This window comes from Saccopteryx leptura, chromosome 9 (assembly GCF_036850995.1).
Source record: "Saccopteryx leptura isolate mSacLep1 chromosome 9, mSacLep1_pri_phased_curated, whole genome shotgun sequence".
NCBI lineage: Eukaryota > Metazoa > Chordata > Mammalia > Chiroptera > Emballonuridae > Saccopteryx > Saccopteryx leptura.
In genome coordinates, this window is record NC_089511.1 from 69176275 (window position 1) to 69196845 (window position 20571).

General features: G+C 39.9%; 2 protein-coding genes across 5 annotated transcripts in view; one reads left to right on the forward strand and one right to left on the reverse strand.

The window, feature by feature from the left end:
- The window catches only part of MYPN (myopalladin), a 144248-nt gene extending 134496 nt beyond the window's left edge, over window positions 1–9752 (forward strand). For 3 of the 4 annotated variants that reach the window (XR_010746987.1, XR_010746985.1, XR_010746986.1), the window contains exons 20-21: window positions 135–4797; window positions 5205–9752. Coding sequence is in view for 1 of the 4 variants with exons in the window: in XM_066348950.1 (XP_066205047.1) it covers window positions 135–304 (170 nt within the window). In the remaining 3 variants the exon portion in view is untranslated. Of the gene's footprint in view, window positions 1–134 lie in introns of all 4 variants that reach the window. The other variant, XM_066348950.1, reaches the window with a different exon arrangement.
- A 4367-nt stretch (window positions 9753–14119) lies between these two features.
- Window positions 14120–14578, reverse strand: ATOH7 (atonal bHLH transcription factor 7). The gene has a single exon (XM_066350244.1). The coding sequence runs from the start codon at window positions 14576–14578 to the stop codon at window positions 14120–14122; it is 459 nt and encodes a 152-aa protein (XP_066206341.1).
- Window positions 14579–20571: the final 5993 nt, after the last annotated feature.

The following is a 20571-nucleotide window of genomic DNA, read 5'->3' on the forward strand; positions in this document are numbered from 1 at the left end:
CAGACCCCAATAGATTTTAATGCTTTACCAAGATCCCGCAGAAAGTGTTGGAGTGGCAACAGAATGCACACCTGCAGGGTACCCACTAACCTGTACTCCTTTGACTGCAACACATTATTTGGTCCGTTTTCCAGCTCAGTGGCACCAGCAGATCCCACCGCCCATGTCCATCCGGCCCAGCGGCAGTCGCTATGGATCTCTCACCAGCAAAGGACTTGATATTTTCTCTGCCTTCTCCTCCATGGAAAGCACAATGGTGTATTCATGCTCTTCTCGAAGTGTAGTGGAGAGTGATGAACTTTAAGAATGTCTGGGTGCCGGCTGTGTAAGGGGGCAGACTGTGGAGGGGGGAGGGCAAGCCAGAACCAGTGATATCCAAGCAACTGGATTTGAGTAAGTTCCCACGCTGCTGGACCTGTGGCAGGAAGTGCTTTGTATAAGTCAGTTGGGGACTCTTGCAGTCTCAGCTGGGCAAGAGAGGTAAGGCTGTGCCTTTTCAAGATTCCAACAAACATGTGAAAAGACAATAGCAGATGAACCAAAGATGTCATGCTGCCGCCATCCACTGCTTTGGGAAAAAGCTAGCATGCTCCCCTACCCCGTGCTATGTTAAGGATGTTTAGGCCCTCTTAGGAGCAATTAGGAGCCATATGCTTGGGCTAAGAGGAGTTAAATAGTAGTGACCTTAGGTCTCACTAACTCACCAAACAATGCAAAGGAAAGAGATGGGGAGTTCTCCATCACCTTTCATTGATCATATCCGTAGCTATAGTTTTGGTGGCTTCTTTAAGTCAGCTTCTACTTAGCACTAGGAGATTGTGCGATACAACTCAGATACACAGAGAAGCATTTTTGACTTGTTTATCCTGGGTGTACTGAGCCACATAATAAGGTGCCAAATGTGCTTGAGATACAAAATCCCTGAAACGCTCGATATTGCACGGCGCACTTATTCTATGGCCAAACAAAGCTCCACCCACCTGTCTGCATCCTTTCCTTTTGGATACAATGGTGAGTAGTTTTTCTTTCTGAATTTATATATCCCTAGATCTAGAACTAAGGGGTTGTTAATAAACCAACCAGGAAGAAATCTTCTGCGGGAACACCTCTTAAACTACTAGCTTCAATTGTCGCTTCAAAATATGCCAAGAACCATCATCATTGGCCCATGAATGTACGGCCCCTTCTTCTCCTTCCCTCACCCCAAAAGTCTGGGCATGTATGAGGCAGTGAGGAAGAAAGAGATGCAAACTAGGGGAGGATGTTATTCCCTTGTCCCCGGAGAACAGTGGTTGTGGAAGAAGAGGTCTTTAATAGTTGTGAACTGCTTTGAGATCATTAATAAAATTGCATTTTCTACATATAAAATATTATGCTAACTGGGATAGTGGAAGGAAAGGGAAATTTGCCTCTTTACTCTAACCCACCAATTCAAAACCTGCCTTTCAACTTCAAGAATTTTAAACTTAAGTTCACTGCAATAACTCCGGTGCCTAAAAGTGCTTAGCACAGAGTAGACATTCAGTAGATATTTGTTGAGTGAATGAATCTTACATTAGATAGAAAAATCTCCAATCACACAACAGTCCAAAAATTTTCCTGGGAATGCTCATCACAGCACAATTTGCTCCCAGGCTCACAAGTGATATGAATTGGAAGTATCTATAATCAAACCTGTGCCCAAGTCTCTGGTGTTCTCTGAGCCAGCCACCGCCAGCAGGCATCTTACTCAAATGAACAAATAGTAATTGCTTAGGAAGGCTTGAAACTTTCTTTTTCTTCACTTCAAAGCAGGGCTTTTCAGTGTAAAAATAAATTCATTCACTCAAAAACTCATTTGTGTGTATGTAAGATGCTATGCTGGAGACTGTGGGACATACAAAGATATGAGTAAGACACAGTCCCTAACCTCAAGGGGCTTACAATCTAGTAGAGGAGGTAAGATATAAGGCCTAGAGTGCTGCTGCTTGCAGAAAAAAAAAAAAAATCTGTTCTTTATCAAATAGAAGTTTCTAGTTCTCATCATACTATATTTCTCATGACTCTAAAATCAAGGTTTCAATCAATTACTTAGCAGACTTATTAGATTTCATTTCCTTTTCCATGTATGCAGGCACAATACTAAAAAATATAGACAACTATAATAAAATAGAATGCATTGCACATAGAATGCATCCTATAAAATGTTCTATTTCCACACTGGCTTCTATCATGAACTCTCCTATAACCAAAGAGAACTGTCTAACTCTATATTGTTCTTCCACAGTTGTATGCCCCACCTCCCTATCTCATTTATTTCTTTAAACCCTAGTCAGTTCTCCCATGAAAGGCTATTCTCATCTCTATATGTCAGCTTTCTTAATTTTTCTTTTATCTGTCGCCTTTTGGTGTTCAACAGAGAACTGGGATAAACATTATTCTATTTTGCCATTAGATGGTGCTGTGTAACCTAAAATATTACAGCCCTTCCCCCCCCCCCCCCCCCCCATTTGAAATTTGAGCCATTGGATTATGCTAACACAGGATTTCTCAACCTCAGCACTGCTGACATGTTGAGCTGGATAATTTTGTTTGGGGTGGGGAAGGACTATCCTGGGAACTCTAAGATGCTTAGCAGCATCTCGGGTCTCTACTCACTAAATGGGGTTATGGCTACCCAAACCACCTCGAGACATTGCCAGTCCTGAGATGCAGAACTCCCCTTTGTTGAGAACCAGAGTTGAACAAATCAGTGCTCTGCATTGAAAATTCTATGAGAATTCAATTGCAATGAGGAATGCTTATATATAAGAAATTTTAGTCATGCTGGATATGTTTGGACTCAACATACCCAGCTGATGCATCATCTACCCTTTCGTAAACGATTCTTCAACCTAGTTTAATAATTTCTATTAATGGCACACCTAGTAGTCCAAATAAAAAGCACCCAAGTCATTTTTTGCTTCCTCCATCCAATCAATTGATAAATCCTGCTAATTCTGACACCATTTTTTTGACATTTGGCCCTTTCCTTCCCATTCCCCTTCAGCTCTCCAATCAGACTTTCATTACTCTGTTAATTCCCCTCAATACTTCTAACCTCAACCATAATATACTTCTAAATGGCCTTTCTGCTTCTAGTCCCATTGTTTCTCTCCACTCAAATCCAGCCCAGATCTCAGCATCAGTTCATTCTTCCTGAAGTGCCACTCCAATCATATTATCCCCCAATCTACAACCCCCACGGGCTCCCTGGAGCTAACTCAGGTGCCAGCTGCTCTGCCCTGTGGTATTCAAGGCTTGCTCCCACGTGATCCCAAAGCTTTTCACCCATTACTTAGAAAACACACCTGATATGCAGCATACTTAACTCAGGCCCCTGCTTTCCAGCCACATGCCTCCCTTTTGCCCCTACCTGGAAGACTCTCTCCCTAGAGAGAGTCTTTTCATCTGTGGAAATCTTACCTGCTCCTGAAGTCCGTTTTCTGATTCCTCAGACCCCAACCAACTACTTTCTTTGAAACCTTCTAGCAAATGTCTTGAGTCTGGAAAAAGAAAACACAGCCTCTATATACCTGCCTGCACCCTCCTCTTGCACTAGATTTCAGCTACTTGTTGGTACGGACTGTGTCAAAAGTTTGCTGTGTACCTTATAAGAGTAGGTACTCAATGAATATTTATTAACCTAAATTAAACTCTATGTAAGTCAATATGTTTCTACATAAAGTGAATTGAGTCTAAACTAGTGGTTCTTAACCAGATTGTACATTGCAATCTCCTGGGGAGCTCTTAAAAATCTCGCCTGGGTCACAACCAAATCAGAAAGTCATAAGTTCTGGTGTTGTGGCTCAAGGATCTAGTATGTTTTTAAAGCTTCCCAGGTGATTCCAATGAGAAGCTTTTTAGAATGTAGTTAGTCATGGAAATGGGAATCAGAGGGAAAATGGAAAAAGAAAATGAGCCATTAAAACCAAACTACCTTTTTTGAAACATCATGTGTGCCCTTTATCAAAGTAAGGTTTTAATCAGAATTGCCAAATAGTAGAACTGGTTTCAGTGATTTTTCTCTTTTTATTCCTCACTTAACTTCTGTAGGTGCCAATGAGAAATTAAACGGTCAAGAGACTAGCAGTGTAGAGCTAGAGCTCTGAATGACATACACCATGGAAAGTACTCCCAGAGGAATCAAAAGTTGACTTTTGTAGGGACGGGTCAATTTGGATAATCCTCAAACGATAAATGACTTGCCTTCTAAATATTCACTTGTAAATTAGTTGTTTAAAATTCATGATATATTTTCTTACATATTTCTTATATACTCAATGCCAGATTCCCAAGTGAACCTAGTAAAGCCCATTTAATTCATGACTGAGGTATCTACTACACCTAACTGGGAGATGATCCCAACAATAGGGATCCAGACAAAACAGCTAATAAGAGAAGAAGAAAGACTTATTCCTCCCATTTTGTGTTGATGAGCTGTCAAAACTAAAGCCTGTCTATGGCCTCTCCTGTATCTACCCCACTCTGCGGTTTTTCTCCCCGGATGCCCCGTGCTCCGTGTTCTGTGATCTTCCTGCTATACCTCAGCCATCTCACCCCTTTCCTGTCAGCAGGCTTCATGATCCAGAATCACCTAACTGCAGTTCCACGCATCTTGGCTTGACATTCAGATGAAAGTAGTCCAATTAAACAAATTCTGAATGTCTGAGAGTCCTTGAACTTCTCAGCAGTGCTGTATTTTTAACAGCAGTTACTTTTTTACTCCCCTCAACTTCTAATTGATAGAATTGCTGAAACAGTTTAAAAAAAAAATTAGTTTGGCCCTGGCCAGTTGGCTCAGTGGTAGAGCGTCGGCCTGGCGTGCAGAAGTCCTGGGTTCAATTCCCGGCCAGGGCACACAGGAGAAGCACCCATCTGCTTCTCCACCTCTCCCCCTCTCCTTCCTCTCTGTCTCTCTCTTCCCCTCCCGCAGCTGAGGCTCCATTGGAGCAAAGATGGCCCGGGCGCTGGGGATGGCTCCTTGGCCTCTGCCCCAGGCACTAGAGTGGCTCTGGTCGCAACAGAGTGACACCCCGGAGGGGCAGAACATCGCCCCCTGGTGGGCAGAGCGTCGCCCCCTGGTGGGCGTGCCGGGTGGATCCCAGTTGGACGCATGCGGGAGTCTGTCTGACTGTCTCTCCCTGTTTCCAGCTTCAGAAAAATACAAAAAAAAAAAAAATTAGTTTGTGAGAGGAGGTCTGGAAAACTGACTGGGCCTGACCTGTGGTGGCCTCAGCCAGTTCGAAACCCCACGTTTGCCTGGTCACACAGGAGAAGCAACTATGAGTTAATGCTTCCCACTCCTACCCACCACCTTTCTCTTTCTCTCTCTCTCTCTTTCTCTCTCTTTCTCTCTCTCTCTTTCTCTCTCTCTCTCTCTCTCTCTCTCTCTCTCTCTCAAATCAATAAATAAAATCTTTTAAAAACAAAAGAGAGAGAGAGAAAAAACTGACGGGGTCAGACACTCAAATAGTCCTTGTTGATCACAGCCTCCTCTGGGCCTCCCCCTCCCCCACACACTCCCAAAGTACTTTCCAAGCTGAGATCTTGGCCTGAGTCTGTTTGTATATGCACTATAAGTTTGTTGTAAACTTAAAGACAAATTTGCTCATAATGACCTTGATTCAAGGTCCCTTACAAGGTCCTGGGAACCCAGCCTCAAAGTATTTCTGCTGATGGCTGAGTTGAAAATCAATGTGCTTTACCAGTAAGATGTAGAGTTACTTATATTGCAATAGAGTTTGTTGAAGTCCTTTTCACTATTAATTACCTTTTCTTGTTTTAAGTGGATCAATATTTCAGAAAGTTAATTACTATAGCTTTGCTTGAAGAATGCCAAGCGTCTTCTAAACTTTGACAATACAATGGCCATCAGTATGCTAAAAAAGTTAATACTGTGTTTTTTAAAATCTGTGCAGTGCAAAAAGTGCGTATTTGTTAAAAATATGTTTGCTTCTTATTTCTGTCTAATTACATATTAGTTAGCATACTTGGTATTATAGAACCATAAACAGGCTGCCTTTTGTTAATATGTCAATAGGGGCCACTTCAAACTCCAAACAGCAATAGCCTTGAAATTGCAAAAAATAAAGAAAAAAACCCCCACTTTTCAATCCTCTGAGAATTGTGCCATAAATGTTTGTACAAACAAAGAAAATGCTTGTACTGTAGAGGTATATAAACACTAATTTGCCAGAAGATTATAATATGTAAGTGAATAGAAAATGTTTCTCTAATAATGAAAATTAAATATTTCAACATTAGTTGAAAATATTTTAAGGCCAAATTGAAATAAATGTACATTTTTCTTTAAAACTCAAAAAACAGGCATGACCAGGCAGTGGCACAGTGAGTAGAGCATCCAACTGGGATGTGGAAGACCCAGGTTCAAAACCTCGAGGTTGCCGGCTTGAGCGTGGGCTCACCAGCTTGAGTGTGGGGTCGCTGGCTTGAGCGTGGGATCATAGACATGACCCTATGGTCACTGGCTGAGCCCAAAGGTCACTGGCTTGAAGCCCAAGGTTGTTGACTTGAGCCCAAGGTCGCTGGCTTGAGTAAGGGGTCAATAGCTCTGCTGTAGCCCCCCCGAGTCGAGGCACATATGAGAAAGCAATCAATGAACAACTAAGGTGCCGCAACAAAGAATTGATGTGTCTCATCTCTCTCCCTTTCTGTCTGTCTGTCCCTATTTGTCCCTCTCTCTGACTCTCTCTCTGTCTCTGTCAAAAAACAAACAAACAAACAAATAAAATAACAGTTCTGGCCTGACTAGAGGGTGGAACAGTGGATAGAGTATCAGACTGAGATACTGAGGACCCAGGTTTAAAACCCTGAGGTTGCTGGATTAAGCGTGGGCTCATCCAGCTTGAGCACAGGCTCACCATCTTGAGCATGGAATCATAAACATGACCCGTGGTCTCTGGCTTAAGCAAGGGGTCACTGGCTCAGCTGGAGCTCCCCCCCACCCCCATCAAGGCATGTGTGAGAAAGCAATCAATGAACAACTGAAGTGTCACAACAGTAAGTTTATGCCTCTCCTCTCTCTCCTTTTCTATCTATTTTCTGATGATAATAGAACTGATTTGTTAATGTACAAAGATATTTGAGACTTTAAAATGATTTTTAAAAACTATCTTTACACATGTATAAATTACTACATGAATTATGAATTAGAGACTTGTTAAATATCTCTAGAGCAACAAACAAATTAACTGGATTTTGGTCTTCCTAAAGTATCCAGTAGATTAAGTCAGTAGACTTCTCACAGGATATTCTTTAACAATATAAGATTAAAATTCATTCTGCTTCCTAACTGAAAACAGGGTCACTTTATTTATTTATTTATTTATTTTGAAAACAGAGACACTTTCACAAGTGAGACTTTTTAGACTAGTTTACATTGGAAATTAATGTAGGTACAAGAATAGTTTTGTCACAGTACAAGGTGTGACATGAATTATTTTCATCAGTATGATAAAAATAAATTGCTCAATGTTCCAAAATCCAAAGAATTTTATATTTTTACAGATTCAGTGAGCATCTGCAAACTAGAGGCAGATTCTTGTAATTTTTCCACAATTAGTGGTTTAAGAATCCAGTGAACTATATACTAGTATTGACTATAGCAGCCACTACCAAAAGATTACTGTGTATGTGTGCACAGTATAAATGGTTTTACCGTGAATTTTAAGGAGAGTTAAAACCCTGTAATTCAAATGGCATAATTTGCATGCAGCTATATTTTTTTAGCACACATTGGTCAATTAAATTTTATTTTTTCAGTCTTTTGAGTTCAGAGATACCTTATCTTCTTTTTTGATTAATGTTCACTTACCTTTTTCAATCTTTAGCATTAAGTTTCTTGACAAGCCCTTCTCTCTTCATTATATCCTTATCAAGATAAAAATCTGTAAAATATTTAATAGCATTAGGAGAGCACCTTATGTCTAGAAATTCTTAGCTGAATTCCTAGAAATAAGGTTTTTAATAATTCTAATGCATTTCAGATATGTTTTCTGATTTTTGTATAACTCTGGGGTCTGTTTCTTTATCAATTAACCCTTTGAATAGTGAGGGTTTTTTTCATGCTCACTGACTCCCAGGAGTGAGTTTTTTATCAAAAAATGAAATTAGTTCCAGTTCCACTTTTATTAACTTAAAATCATGTTTTTTTGATAACCAATTTATGGAAACAAGACGAACATACATTTGCCTTTTTTTAATGTTGCCTTACACATTTTTAAAATAAAAATTTTTGTACTATCGTACTCTGGATGGTCAGGAGGCATGAGGCGTACATGGATGTTTGTACTGCTCAAAGGGTTAAATAAGCAGAATATTTAAGCCTTTCCCAGGATGAAGAATCAGATAAATATTTATGAAGAGTTTATTTTAGAGACCTTAAAAAAGCAGTAGCAGCTTTTTTTATTTCAAGGGAAATGTTAAAAATGGGGTTTTTTCCAAAGTAACTAGTTAATTTGTTTAAAAAGTTCATATTTCTTTCCTGCCTCACTACTTTGTCTTTTCTTAGAAAGGTAATACATAACAGCAAACTCTTCCTCCAAGATGGTGTACAGTTTAAAAAAATTTTTGGGAAAAATAAATTAATTCAAAAACTATTCTATCTGCTTTCTGCAGGCAGATGCCAGGGAAATTTATTTTGGCATAGGAAGAATAGCCACAGGGAACGCTGATTTTTGTGTCTCTGATTAAAACTAGTGAGAGAACTGACTCGGCAGTACACAGAGAAATAGCAAAGGAGCTCCTGTGTTCCTTTCTGGCTTAAGCGGTTCAGGACAATTCCACTCTACAGTTCCAGACCCTAATGAAGAAATGTTCCATGCTAGCATGTCCATGGCCTTACATTGAAATGAATCACTTTAGGGTAACAGGTAGATATGGACCCTCAAAAATGAGCACATCTTTTGGTCTCTGTTTTACCATTCACAGTTACATGAAGTCTGAATTTAATTCCAATGATTCATTTCAGCCATGAGGACTGACAAAGAATGTTATTTGTACCGAAAAAAAAAATGTATCCACAAGCACACCCACACACTCACACCCACACTTCAAGAAAGGAATCATGGAGCATCTATAGCTAACCTAATTCAAGCAGAATCAAGTGACACCTCTTACTTACACTTTCCCTTCCTCTTCCTGCATGAATTCTTGCCACTTGAAAACATATATTAGGCCCCAGAAAGCTCACAAACATTGTATGCTTCCATGTTGGGAAGCTTGAGCCAACTTATTTCCTAAGGTACTTTTTTGGTTGTTGAAATCCTAATGGAAAAATCATTATAGTAGCCACTTTGAAATGCCTGAATTATATAAACTGTATATTTTGCCTCTAGTACTAGAAAAGAATCAATGAATCCTGGCTTTTATTCCTGTTCCTCTGCATCGTGCATGTTAGATGATAGTCTGTGGAAATGGTCACTTAAGCCAAAATGTTTGTGAACATAAACTGTGTCTTTGTTCAGAAGATATATGGTACTGTATCTCAGTAGACCACGTCATCTCCATGGCACCCATTGTCGTTTTCTAGTTGTGCTTCCTTATAGCTTTGTTGAGGATTGTGTTTTGTTTGGAAACTTTGCAAATAGAAGAAGGAAAAAGAGAATTAAAAAACAGTATTTAATTCAATCTGGATGTTTTAAAAGCAATTTAGAGAATGCAATGGATTGTTTCTCTATTCATTAAATAAAATTTTATTTATTCTCCATTAATTGTTGGGTTTATTTGTTTTCTGTTCCCAGTTCTTGCTAATAGTAGCTTACTTTCAGTTTAGGTATTTTTTGAATACACTATCAGTTTGAAATAACAAACCAAATGTCCTGTGTTATTAAAACAGTTGTTAAAGCTTTTACTCACTATTGCATTTATTTTGAGAGGATAGGTCATATATTTATAATCTATATGCACTTTGAAATTTTTTTCACCAAGTAGTAAAAATAAATATTTTTAGTGAAGCCTAAAGAAAGCAGACAGCAAAGTCTAGTCAAATTCAGTACAAAAATAGCACTTCACTTTTACTGTAAGATGGAATGATTTAAGTGAACTGAGCCTTAATTGTTGAACCCTGCAGCTCTATTTACTACAACCCAAACAAACACTGTCTGGCTCATATCTGGCAGAAATTTTAGATCTTCGTTAATATAAAAGTCACCTCATCAATTTAGAAACTGGCTGCTCTGGATGTTAAGAAATATAGCCTAATCCTTTTTTTTTTTTTTTTTTTTTTTTTTTTTTTTAGTTAGAGGAGAGGAGATAGAGAGACAGACTCCCACATGCACCGCAACTGGGATCCACCCAGCAACCCCTGTCTGGGGCTGCTGCTCAGACCAAACAAGCCATCCTCAATGCCGGGGGGGGGGGGGGGGGGGCTTGAGAGGGAAAAACAGGGAGAAAGGGGAGAGGGAGGGGAAGAGAAGTATATGGTCGCTTCTCATGTGTGCCCTGACCAGAGATTGAATCCAGGACATCCGCACACTGGGCCGACGCTCCATCCACTAAGCCAACTGGCCAGGGCCAGCCTAATATTTCTTAACATTTGCAAATACAAAGAGTAGGAAGTCAATATGACCAGTTTTTGATAATGAGGTTAGTGGTGTCATAGTAGATATTGTTTAATTAAGTGGTTCTCATATGGACAGCCAATTATAATCACCTGGGGAACATTTTAAAAATATCTATGCTCAGGCCTCACCTCAGAGCAATTAAATTAGTTCTTGACTGGAAGCCCCAGGCTTAATATTTTTTTCAAGACTCTCTAGGTGTGATTCTAATGAGTAGTCAGAGTTGAGAACCACAGGCTTACGTGGCTTTTCCCTTGATAGCCCCCTTCACCTGTATATGGTTCTTTAAGACTTCTAGCTTGACTAGTCGGTGGCGCAGTGGATAGAGCGTCAGACTGGAATACGGAAGACCCAGGTTCGAGACCCCGAGGTCGCCAGCTTGAGCGCAGGCTCATCTGGTTTGAGCAAAGCTCACCAGCTTGGACCCAAGGTCGCTGGCTCGAGCAAGGGGTTACTTGGTCTGCTGAAGGCCCACAGTCAAGGCACATATGAGAAAGCAATCAATGAACAACTATGGTGTCGCAACAAAAAACTGATGATTGATGCTTCTCATCTCTCTCCGTTCCTGTCTATCCCTCTCTCTGAAAAAAAAAAAAAAAAAAAAAAAAAAAAAAGACTTCTGACCTCAGGGTTTGGGGCTTCAATCTCCAGATGACACAGGGAAAGCCCACAACCAATAATTAGTCCAACAGAGACCGTGTCTAGGGAGGGTGGGAGAGGAATCTTCTTTTATTATTTAATGTCCCACTTAAGAGCTCTTATGGCATATATAATATATAGTATACTGTTAGACCATTCAGCTATACTCTATTTAGCACTGCTTATTAATACTATGTGTTCTTCTTGGTTGCCTATCCAAGGACAATGACAGCCTTGGTATGAATAGGCACTTGGTAATATTTGTTGATTTATTTAAAAAAGGGAGTCCATATTATATATATATATATATATATATATATATATATATATATATATATATATGTATAATTTCAGTATGTCCTGTTGTCAAACTAGAATATGGATTTTCAAAGATAAGCAATATAGAATATTGTAGCAACTTTTAGGGTGCTTGGTAAATAGGTATATATCTTAACTTCAAAAAAAATTTACACTTGCTTTATCCAAGCTCCTAATCCATAAACCATGATGGATTTCCCAACGCAGAGTCTGAGGAATTTTATCAAAGATTGAATTTGATCACTGAGATTCATTTACATTTTCCTGAAATATCTTGCAGGAAAAAAAAAAAAACAACAACAGTGCTTCTGGTAGGGTGGAAAGCTTAGGGATTTGGTAAGAACTAAATTGCTTCCAAAGATTTCCAAAACACAGCTAAAGGCATAATATTTAACAGACAGATTCCCATTCTTTTGGGAGAGTGGGTATGCAAAAGGAGAGACATGGGATTAGAATCCCATCATTTTAATTTAATTGTCCAATTTCATTAAGAAACTGCTAAGTTAATAACCATAAAATAAGTATTTATTGAGTGTTTATTTTGTCTAACCCTCTGAACTAAAAGCTGTAGAGAGAAAATGAAAAGAATGATCTCCTTTACAAGGAATTTATTCACAATTCAGGCAGGAAGATGTGAACCCTACCTGAAAAAGAATTAGTGATCATAATACATTTTTGAGACCTTTTCTAATTAACACAACTTTTTTTTTTACAATGATTTTATTCAGTCTCAACTTCTACAAGTTTAATGGGGTTATTTATGAAGCTTTTTAAGTCTAAATAATTAGGCTATCTTACCCAAATAGTGAGGCAAGCAGATGTTCTAAGCCTAGCCATTAGCCCAGATGCACACGGCAGAGTGCAGTGACCAGGAAGGGGTCCTGGTATCATCGCTTCTAGAACTGTGTTGCTTGCTGGACTGGTGTCTTCTAAGAGCTATTGAAGTCAAGAGGTTAAACATTTTACTCTTTAATTTGCAGTGCAGAAGCAAAGTCCTCAACCCTTCTAAGTTTCTTCTTATCAGATATCAGAAGGGAAATTTATCATTAGTCTCAATGGACTTCTAGAGATATACTTATGATTTTGTAATTTAAATGTATGTGCTGGGGAAGATACATTCATTACAAACCAAATAGATTTTGATAATTAGGATAACTAAGAATATAAAATTTTTCAGGGAGATTCTCTGTAGATAACGTGCAAACAGATAATTGTTTCTGATGTTAGGTGCTGGAATCCATAATAAAAGAGTTTGGGGGATGTCACTGTTTCTGTTGACTTACGACAAAGTTCAAGATAACTTAGAGTCCGACTTATTCTAATTTATTAGCAAGACATTCTCCCAAAAGCATTCATTCAGTGCTGTTGACCACAAAATCACTCTTTACATTAAGGTTTAGTTTATTCATCCAATGGGTAAGCAAATTTATAAAAGTAATTCAAACAAATACCACGTGTATTATTTTGCTCACATCCTGATTAGCCTTAATGGTAGTGAAGCTCTAATTGCTCAATTTGCACTGATTAAAAAGAAATCACTTCCAAAAGAAACATGTTTTTATTTGTTACTTTATATATATATATGTATAGGAACAAATATAGGAACAATGTATATATATTTTGGTATTTGTAAGGAATTAATAGTAATTGGCTTAATAAGGAAAATAACATTGAGGAACTGTATAACTATTTACTTAAAGCTATATATTATTTCAATTAATTTAATCATTAAAAACATGAAAAATACATTTATATTTCCAAGTTGACAGAGAAAACTTTCAAATTAATTACTTGTACTCTCATCAGCTTGTCTTTTTTTTTGAGGCAGTGTTACAAACAGCACATTTACCATTGGTTTGACTAGATTCAAACATTCCATATCTTTCCTCAGGGAAGCACTGAATACCATCCTGAATTAGGCCTTTAGTGCCATCAGGAAACTAGCAGGGCCCCTGGTATGAAAAACAAACCCACATTTTAATCTCTATTTTACAAAATCTATATTTTAATAATGTATACACATTTTTTTAAAATGCAGAGCATTAGCACTCATGTACTCTACTGAAAAAGGTCTACATCATGCATGCACACACAATGCACTAAGCATACATGCATTTACACGACAGGAAGGTAGCTGTCTTTTAAGCATACACAAGGAATGGATACTGCGGCTTCACTTGAACAGGACAAATTTACAAAGTTTAAGGAAGCTATTCCTGCTCCGAGGACTAAAACCGCAGTATAGCCTAACCCTATTTTTTCTTAAGGTTGTTTTCCCTCAAAGTAGTCCAGAAAAAGAGAGGGAAAATTATTTTCACAGCAATCAAAACCATTCACAAGATCCATCAATGAAATCTGCAAAATACTGATAAGAAGGGAAAAAAGAAAGACAGTAAAATCATTGTGTCCACAGACTAGTGATGCGAATAAAAGTAAGCTGAAAGTTTGCTAATTTTATTCTAAAATTGCATCCTTGGCTACCGAAAGCCCCTGCAGATACTAGGATAACGGATGCAGTCCCGGAACTACATCCCTGGGCATCACCCTCCAGGCCGCGCGCTCTAACTGGCCATCTGGAAGGGCTCGGGCTGTAAGCCGAAGAGCCTCTGGCCATAGGGCTCACTCTCGCCCGGCAGCTTCGCGCCCGCAAAGGGGAGGTAGTGGTCGCGGCCGAAGTGCTCACAGTGTAGATTGACCCAGTCCCGCTCCGAGCCGAAACGCTCGGCCTCCGCCAGGATGCGGGTGAGAGCCATGATGTAGCTTAGCGCCATCTGCAGGGTCTCATACTTGGACAGCTTTTTATCCTGACCCCACTGCGGCACCACCCTGCGCAGGCGGTCGAAGGCGGTGTTGAGCCCCTGCATGCGGCGGCGCTCGCGCGCGTTGGCCGCCAGGCGCCTGCGCGCCGCGCTCTCCAGCCGCCCGGCCCCGGCGCACGTGCCCGTGCACTCGGCGCCGCCGGCGCACGGGGGCGCGGCACGCGCTCCGGCCGCGGAGTTGCTGGGCTTGCAGGACTTCATCCCCCGCGGGAAGGGGGTGGGGGGCGCGCCGAGCTCGCTCGCGGGCTCGGGACCTGCGCGTGGGCTGGTCGGTCGAGCAGCTCCCCAACGTGGCTGTTCTCAACAAGTAAGTTACATACACAGCAGCTCGCGTGGAATCAAAGTTTACAGTGTCGCCTCTGTCCTACTGGATCGGATCACCAGCTTGATGTCTCTTCAGTTGCCCAAAGTCAGGGAAACTGAGACGCTGAGGAGAAAGTCATTTTCCCAGCATGAAGTTGAAACAGAAGGGGACCTTCTTGCGGCAGAATTTAGTGTGGCTGGTTCGGGAAAGGCCCTTCAAGTCCTCTGGGAAAGCCCGAGACCTCTTTTCAGAAGGTAAAATCTTTCTCGAAGCTCAGATAGGGAAGGAGCGCGTTTTCCGCAGTAGCTGTCGGAGAATGCTGGATAAATCTTTGAGGGAGGAGAATTTATAGTAGAGGGCTGAAGGAGGGAACAGGTGGTGGCAGGTGGGCGGGCGTCCCTTGGTTTCCATCTCAGCACCTTCCTACCCTGGGAACTGCAGGGGGGGAAGGGGGGCGATGCACAGCAATATCCTGACATTACAGCCTTCGTCTGTTGAAGTTTCTCCAAAGCTATGTCCAACAGTAACACACCATCTGGAGTGGCCTAACTGTCCCCAAAAGAATAACGAAGTGTGTGGGGGGGAGTATGGTCCGTCTTTTCCCATACCAGCGGGCACTTCCCGGGATCAGAAACTTAACCGAGGTTTTAAATTTACTTGAAATAATTTGCATGACCATGTTGGTCTTGGAATTATGGACTGTATCAGTTTAGTATAAGATTTAGCTTTGTCAAGATGTGTGACAATTTTGGATAATGCTGATCTAATATGTTGACATTTTAATTTTAGCTATTAATTTGGGACAAATTAGCAGGTCCTAATATTGCAGACCTGGAATTTTACTGTGCAGATAATGTGGCTGTTTTCTGCCGAATAGTTTATTATAATATCAAAAGATATTAATGGAATGTCAAAACTTTTAATTATTTTCACTATATGATTCCATGAGTTTGGACACTTAGGCAAATTAATTCAGAATTTATACTCCATTTCTTCTGACACAGGTTCATAAGTGTTTTGGGGGCATACATTAAGAGGATAGTCACTTAATTATTTAATTTGACATTTAAATTTAGTAAGACTAACCATAATGCACATACATGTGGAAAATGGAAAATTAAGTAATTTGTAAGGTTTTTAAAAATAGCCCCTATTGGAAGGTTTTTTCCCCCCACCTCACGAACACTGTAAATATGTCATACTACTTGGATGTTTCAGTTGTGTCAAATGTCCTCAGGAACAATAATGAAGCACGATTTCTACTATTGATAATGATGAGCTGATTTATACAGAGAATCCATTAGCTTGGTTTTCTCATCACAGCTTTTTTCTAGCACTTAAGGAAGAGTGACTGGCAAAGAAACCCACTGCAACTTGATTCAAGCCAGGATTATTTCTGGATTCTTCAGGAAGACCAAATATGTTCTTTTTCCTTTTGAAACCTGGGTTTGTCATCATTATTCTCAGCCATTTCTGTTTAATTACATTGCCAACAAACTCTCACAAATCCTGAGTCTTTTAACTGTGACTTACTTCCTCCACATTGCCTCGGACTGAAACCCCATTGTGATGCTGTGACTCCAAGTCCAGTCTTCCCATAAATAGTTGATTAATCCCCAGCTGAAGCAATGACAATGAAATGAAGTTGAGTAACATGAAGACAATAGAATGCAAATGAACATTAATGATCTCCTGCATGACAGATGTTGAACACAGACTTTTGCATGGAGCCACTCAGCTCTATTACTCTGGGTCTTAACAGTCTTGGGCAGGACCAGTAGTCCTGTGATTACTTAATGACTATGTTGTTTAGTCATTAAGATACCAGATTTATTTTGAGTTCTTATGGAAATCTTGCCCTATTAGTGCTATAATTTCTCATGTTCATATATCTCGTCCCTTTTCCCCAAAGAGCCTCCTCTGTGCTACTCTTTGCTACTCTTTGGAATACTCCCCTACATACTATGCACTTATTCTGGACACTAATGACCAAAGTGCTAATGAGATGCATGATTTTGCAGGTAGGCCATGGTATTCAGGTTTGATGATATTATAGCCTGTGCACCAAAAGATTCAAAAGCATAACATGAAGAGAAAAGGGGAACATAGCAAATTGTATGCACACAGCACAGCTGTATCAGAACATAAACTGGCAGATATCTGTGACATGAAATTGACCCAAGAATAGACAGTATTGCTGCAATAAAGGGCCTTAGAAGGTATATAGTGAGACATTTCCCAAATGCATTCTGAAGGACAATTTAGTAGTACTATAAAGATGCTTCTGGAGAAAAGAACCCCATTGTTAAGTACGTTTGGAAAACATATTTGCTATCTCCTGCCTGGAGAGTCATGAAGAAAAATTAGTATAGTAAAGTTTCTAGGAAGTCCAGCAGTAAAGAAGCCTATTGACTCTAGTGTTTCCTAAACTTTCTTGACCACAGAACCCTTTTTTTTTTTCTAGAAAGACCTATTAACAGAGTTCCTTGGTACTGTACACACTTTTTCAAACCTCATCTAGGACTTCCCATTTGCTTTGTGGACGAGACTGAGATCCAGAGACAACTAACTATGCTCAAAGGTACTGAGCAATTTAATGACTGAATTAAGACAAGAAGTCAAATCTTCTGTGTCCTTTGATTTTAGAGGTTTTAAAATTAACTTAATACAAACCCCTCATTTTACGAGGCAACAGAGATCCCCCATGACTTCCCAAAGTCAGACAAGCCACTAGTAAAAGTTTCAGGAATAGAATTAGAAATTTTGTGCTCAAAGTACAGTGCATTTATGTTTTAACCCTAGTGTCTAGCACAGTGCCTAGAAAATAATAGGTAATAAATGACCCAGACTGAATGGCTAGAAAATAAATTAGAAAAGTAACAGATAGATGCTGATCAGAATGAGTGCAATCCTAGTGAATAACCCATATGAATGATTTTTGTTCCTTCATCTTCTAAAGCAGTGGTCCCCAACCCCCGGGCCGTGGACCGGTACCGGTCCATGGGTCATTTGGTACCGATCCGCAGAGAAAGAATAAATAACTTATGTTATTTTTGTTTTATTTATATTTAAGTCTGAACGATGTTTTATTTTTTAAAAATGACCAGATTCCCTCTGTTACATCCGCCTAAGACTCACTCTTGACGCTTGTCTCAGTCACGTGATACATTTATCTGTCCCACCCTAAAGGCTGGTCCGTGAAGATATTTTCTGACATTAAACCGGTCCGTGGCCCAAAAAAGGTTGGGGACCACTGTTGTAAAGAACACACAAGTTTTGAATGCAAATGGATTTTTCTTGCCTTGGCCGGGTAGCTCAGTTGGTTGAAGCATCCTTCCAATATGCCAAAGTTGTGGGCTCAAATCCTAGGCAGCACACTTAGTAGAATCAATCAATGAATGCATGAATAAGTAGAACAACAAATCTGTTCTCTTTTTCTTTTTCTTATTTTCTCTCTCTCTAAAGTCAATTAAGATATTTGAATAAAAAATGGATTCTTTTTATCAGAAACACATCCATAGCTGTTTGAGGCAGAAGAACATGCCTGTCAGACTAATTTCCACAGTGTTTTTATACTGAGGGCAAGATCCTACTTGGTGGATTGGCAGTTACTATTATGTCTGGAGGTTGGCCAGAAATCAAAACTGGCAGATGGATATGGGACAGAGGGGAAGGTAGAAGGAGGTTATACCTGTATGAGTAGAAATATAGAAATGTTATTTTAGAGATAAAAAATAATGGCTGGAAATTATTACATAAAATCTGTAGAGTAGGTTCAAGAGTAAACATTCCCTTTATTATCCAAAATCATATTTAATAAAATGAAAACTCTCCAAATAAACACAATTAAAGAGAGGAAAACACTTAGCAAAAAATGTTCATTCTGAAATTTGCAGAGAAAAATATGGAAAGTGAGGAACAGGGCTTCCTTCTGGAGTGGCTCCTCCAATAAGGGGACTCTGGGTCCCTGAAAGACTCAGGTAAGCCAAAGAAAGACAAAAGAATGATGAAGTTGTGAAGTTGAGTTCCACTTATATTTTATTAAAGACCAAAAGAACAAGGTGTTAAAAGTTCTTAAAATTTTGTGATGTGTTACAAGGTTACTGGAGGGGGCGCTCACAAATAATTTATATGTTTAGAGAAAGGGAGAAGCCAAGTTTTATACCTCTGTTCCCTGCCCCTCAGAGACCCAGAAAAGAAAACCCAGTGCAGGGCAGAAACTAAGAAGGGACAGAGACTAGTAATGAGGCCAAGAGAAAGATGACAAAGATGGGGGGCCCTTCTCCAGACTCAGAAAGCCCTGGCTCACCAAACGGCCCCAAGTGATTCTCCAACCCCTAGTCACTTCACACACTGCATGAAAATTCTGGCATGGCAGTCAGTGTCTTGTGCCATGACTCAAACCGACTTGCATGGTTTGGACTCTTCATTCATATTTCTCAATAATGGATCTTAGCCTCCTTTTAGCATCTGGGCTAATCCCCATTTTAGAAGTCAGTTTTGAATCCTGGATCTCCTACAACTAGCTGTATGCTATAGCAGAAATCACTTCTGCTTTTCCATATGCAAAGTGGAATGATAATACCTAATTCACAGGTCAGAAGTGAGCATTAAAATAAGATTGTATGCTGTGAAGGACTGCCTGGTCCCTAAGAAAGTCATTTCTTTTTTCTTTTTAATTTTTTTTAATTTTATTTATTTATTTTAGAGAGGAGAAACAGAGAGGAGAGAGAGAGACAGAGAGAGAGAAGGGGGGAGGAGCTGGAAGCATCAATTCCCATATGTGCCTTGACCAGGCAAGCCCAGGGTTTCAAACCAGCGACCTCAGCATTTCCAGGTCGACGCTTTATCCACTGCGTCACCACAGGTCAGAAGAAAGTCATTTCTTAAATGATAGTTAAATATTACATATGATGAATAGTTTTTACAAATGATAATGAAAATGAATTTATTTGTTTCTGCAGATTTCAAATTTAAGGAATAATTTTTGAACCATTTACACATAAAACTACAGTTGGTCATTTTGTGACTTCCAGCTGTGTGACCTTGGGCAACTTACTTAACCTCTCTGTCCCTCTTATCCTATCTGTAAAAGAGGGTTTATAATAGAACCAATCATGTAAAACTGATATGAGGATTGAATTAGTTACCCTTTGTAAAGCACTTAGATGTATGCCTACCATACAATTAAATGCAATATAGGTGCTTGTTTAGAGCAACAAAGAGACTTGTTGCAGTTATCCAGGATGTAGACTAGCCATCCCTCCTTATCCTCATTTTGCCGTATTTCCCTGTGCTTCGGTGTTTGTCTCATAGACTGAGCAAGGACAGGAAGAGGAGGGCATATTCAGAGGAGTTCCTTTTGCCTTTGATATTGGAGTAATCTAAGATTGAAATATCAGAGAGAGAAGGAAAAAAAAAAAGCTACTCAGGGCCTTACTGGGTAGTAAATTTGGTGGTTTCATAGTGGAGGTTCACTTTTACAGTTACAGACACATATAGCAGGTCCTCTAATACCCTTTTTTCCAGTGTCATTTCATTACAACATTGACGTCGGCCCAGGTAACTGTCGAGTTCGCACACTCTTGATGTTTGTGTGGGTTTTCTCCAGGTACCCGTCTCCAGCCACTTCCACAGCTGTGCACATTAGGTGGATTGCTGTGTCTAACTGTCCCAGTCTGAGTGACTATGGGTAGGGGTGTGGTGCGCCCTGCAGTGGAAGGACGTCCTGGCCAGGGTAGGTTCCCATTTTATGCCCCTCAGCTGCTAGGAGAACCTCTGGCCACCTGCAACCCTGAACCGGAATAAGCAGGCTGAAAAAGAATTATCTTACTTGTTTTTATTGCCCTTTCTTAAATGTACATATAGCTCATATTTTTTTCAGTATTTA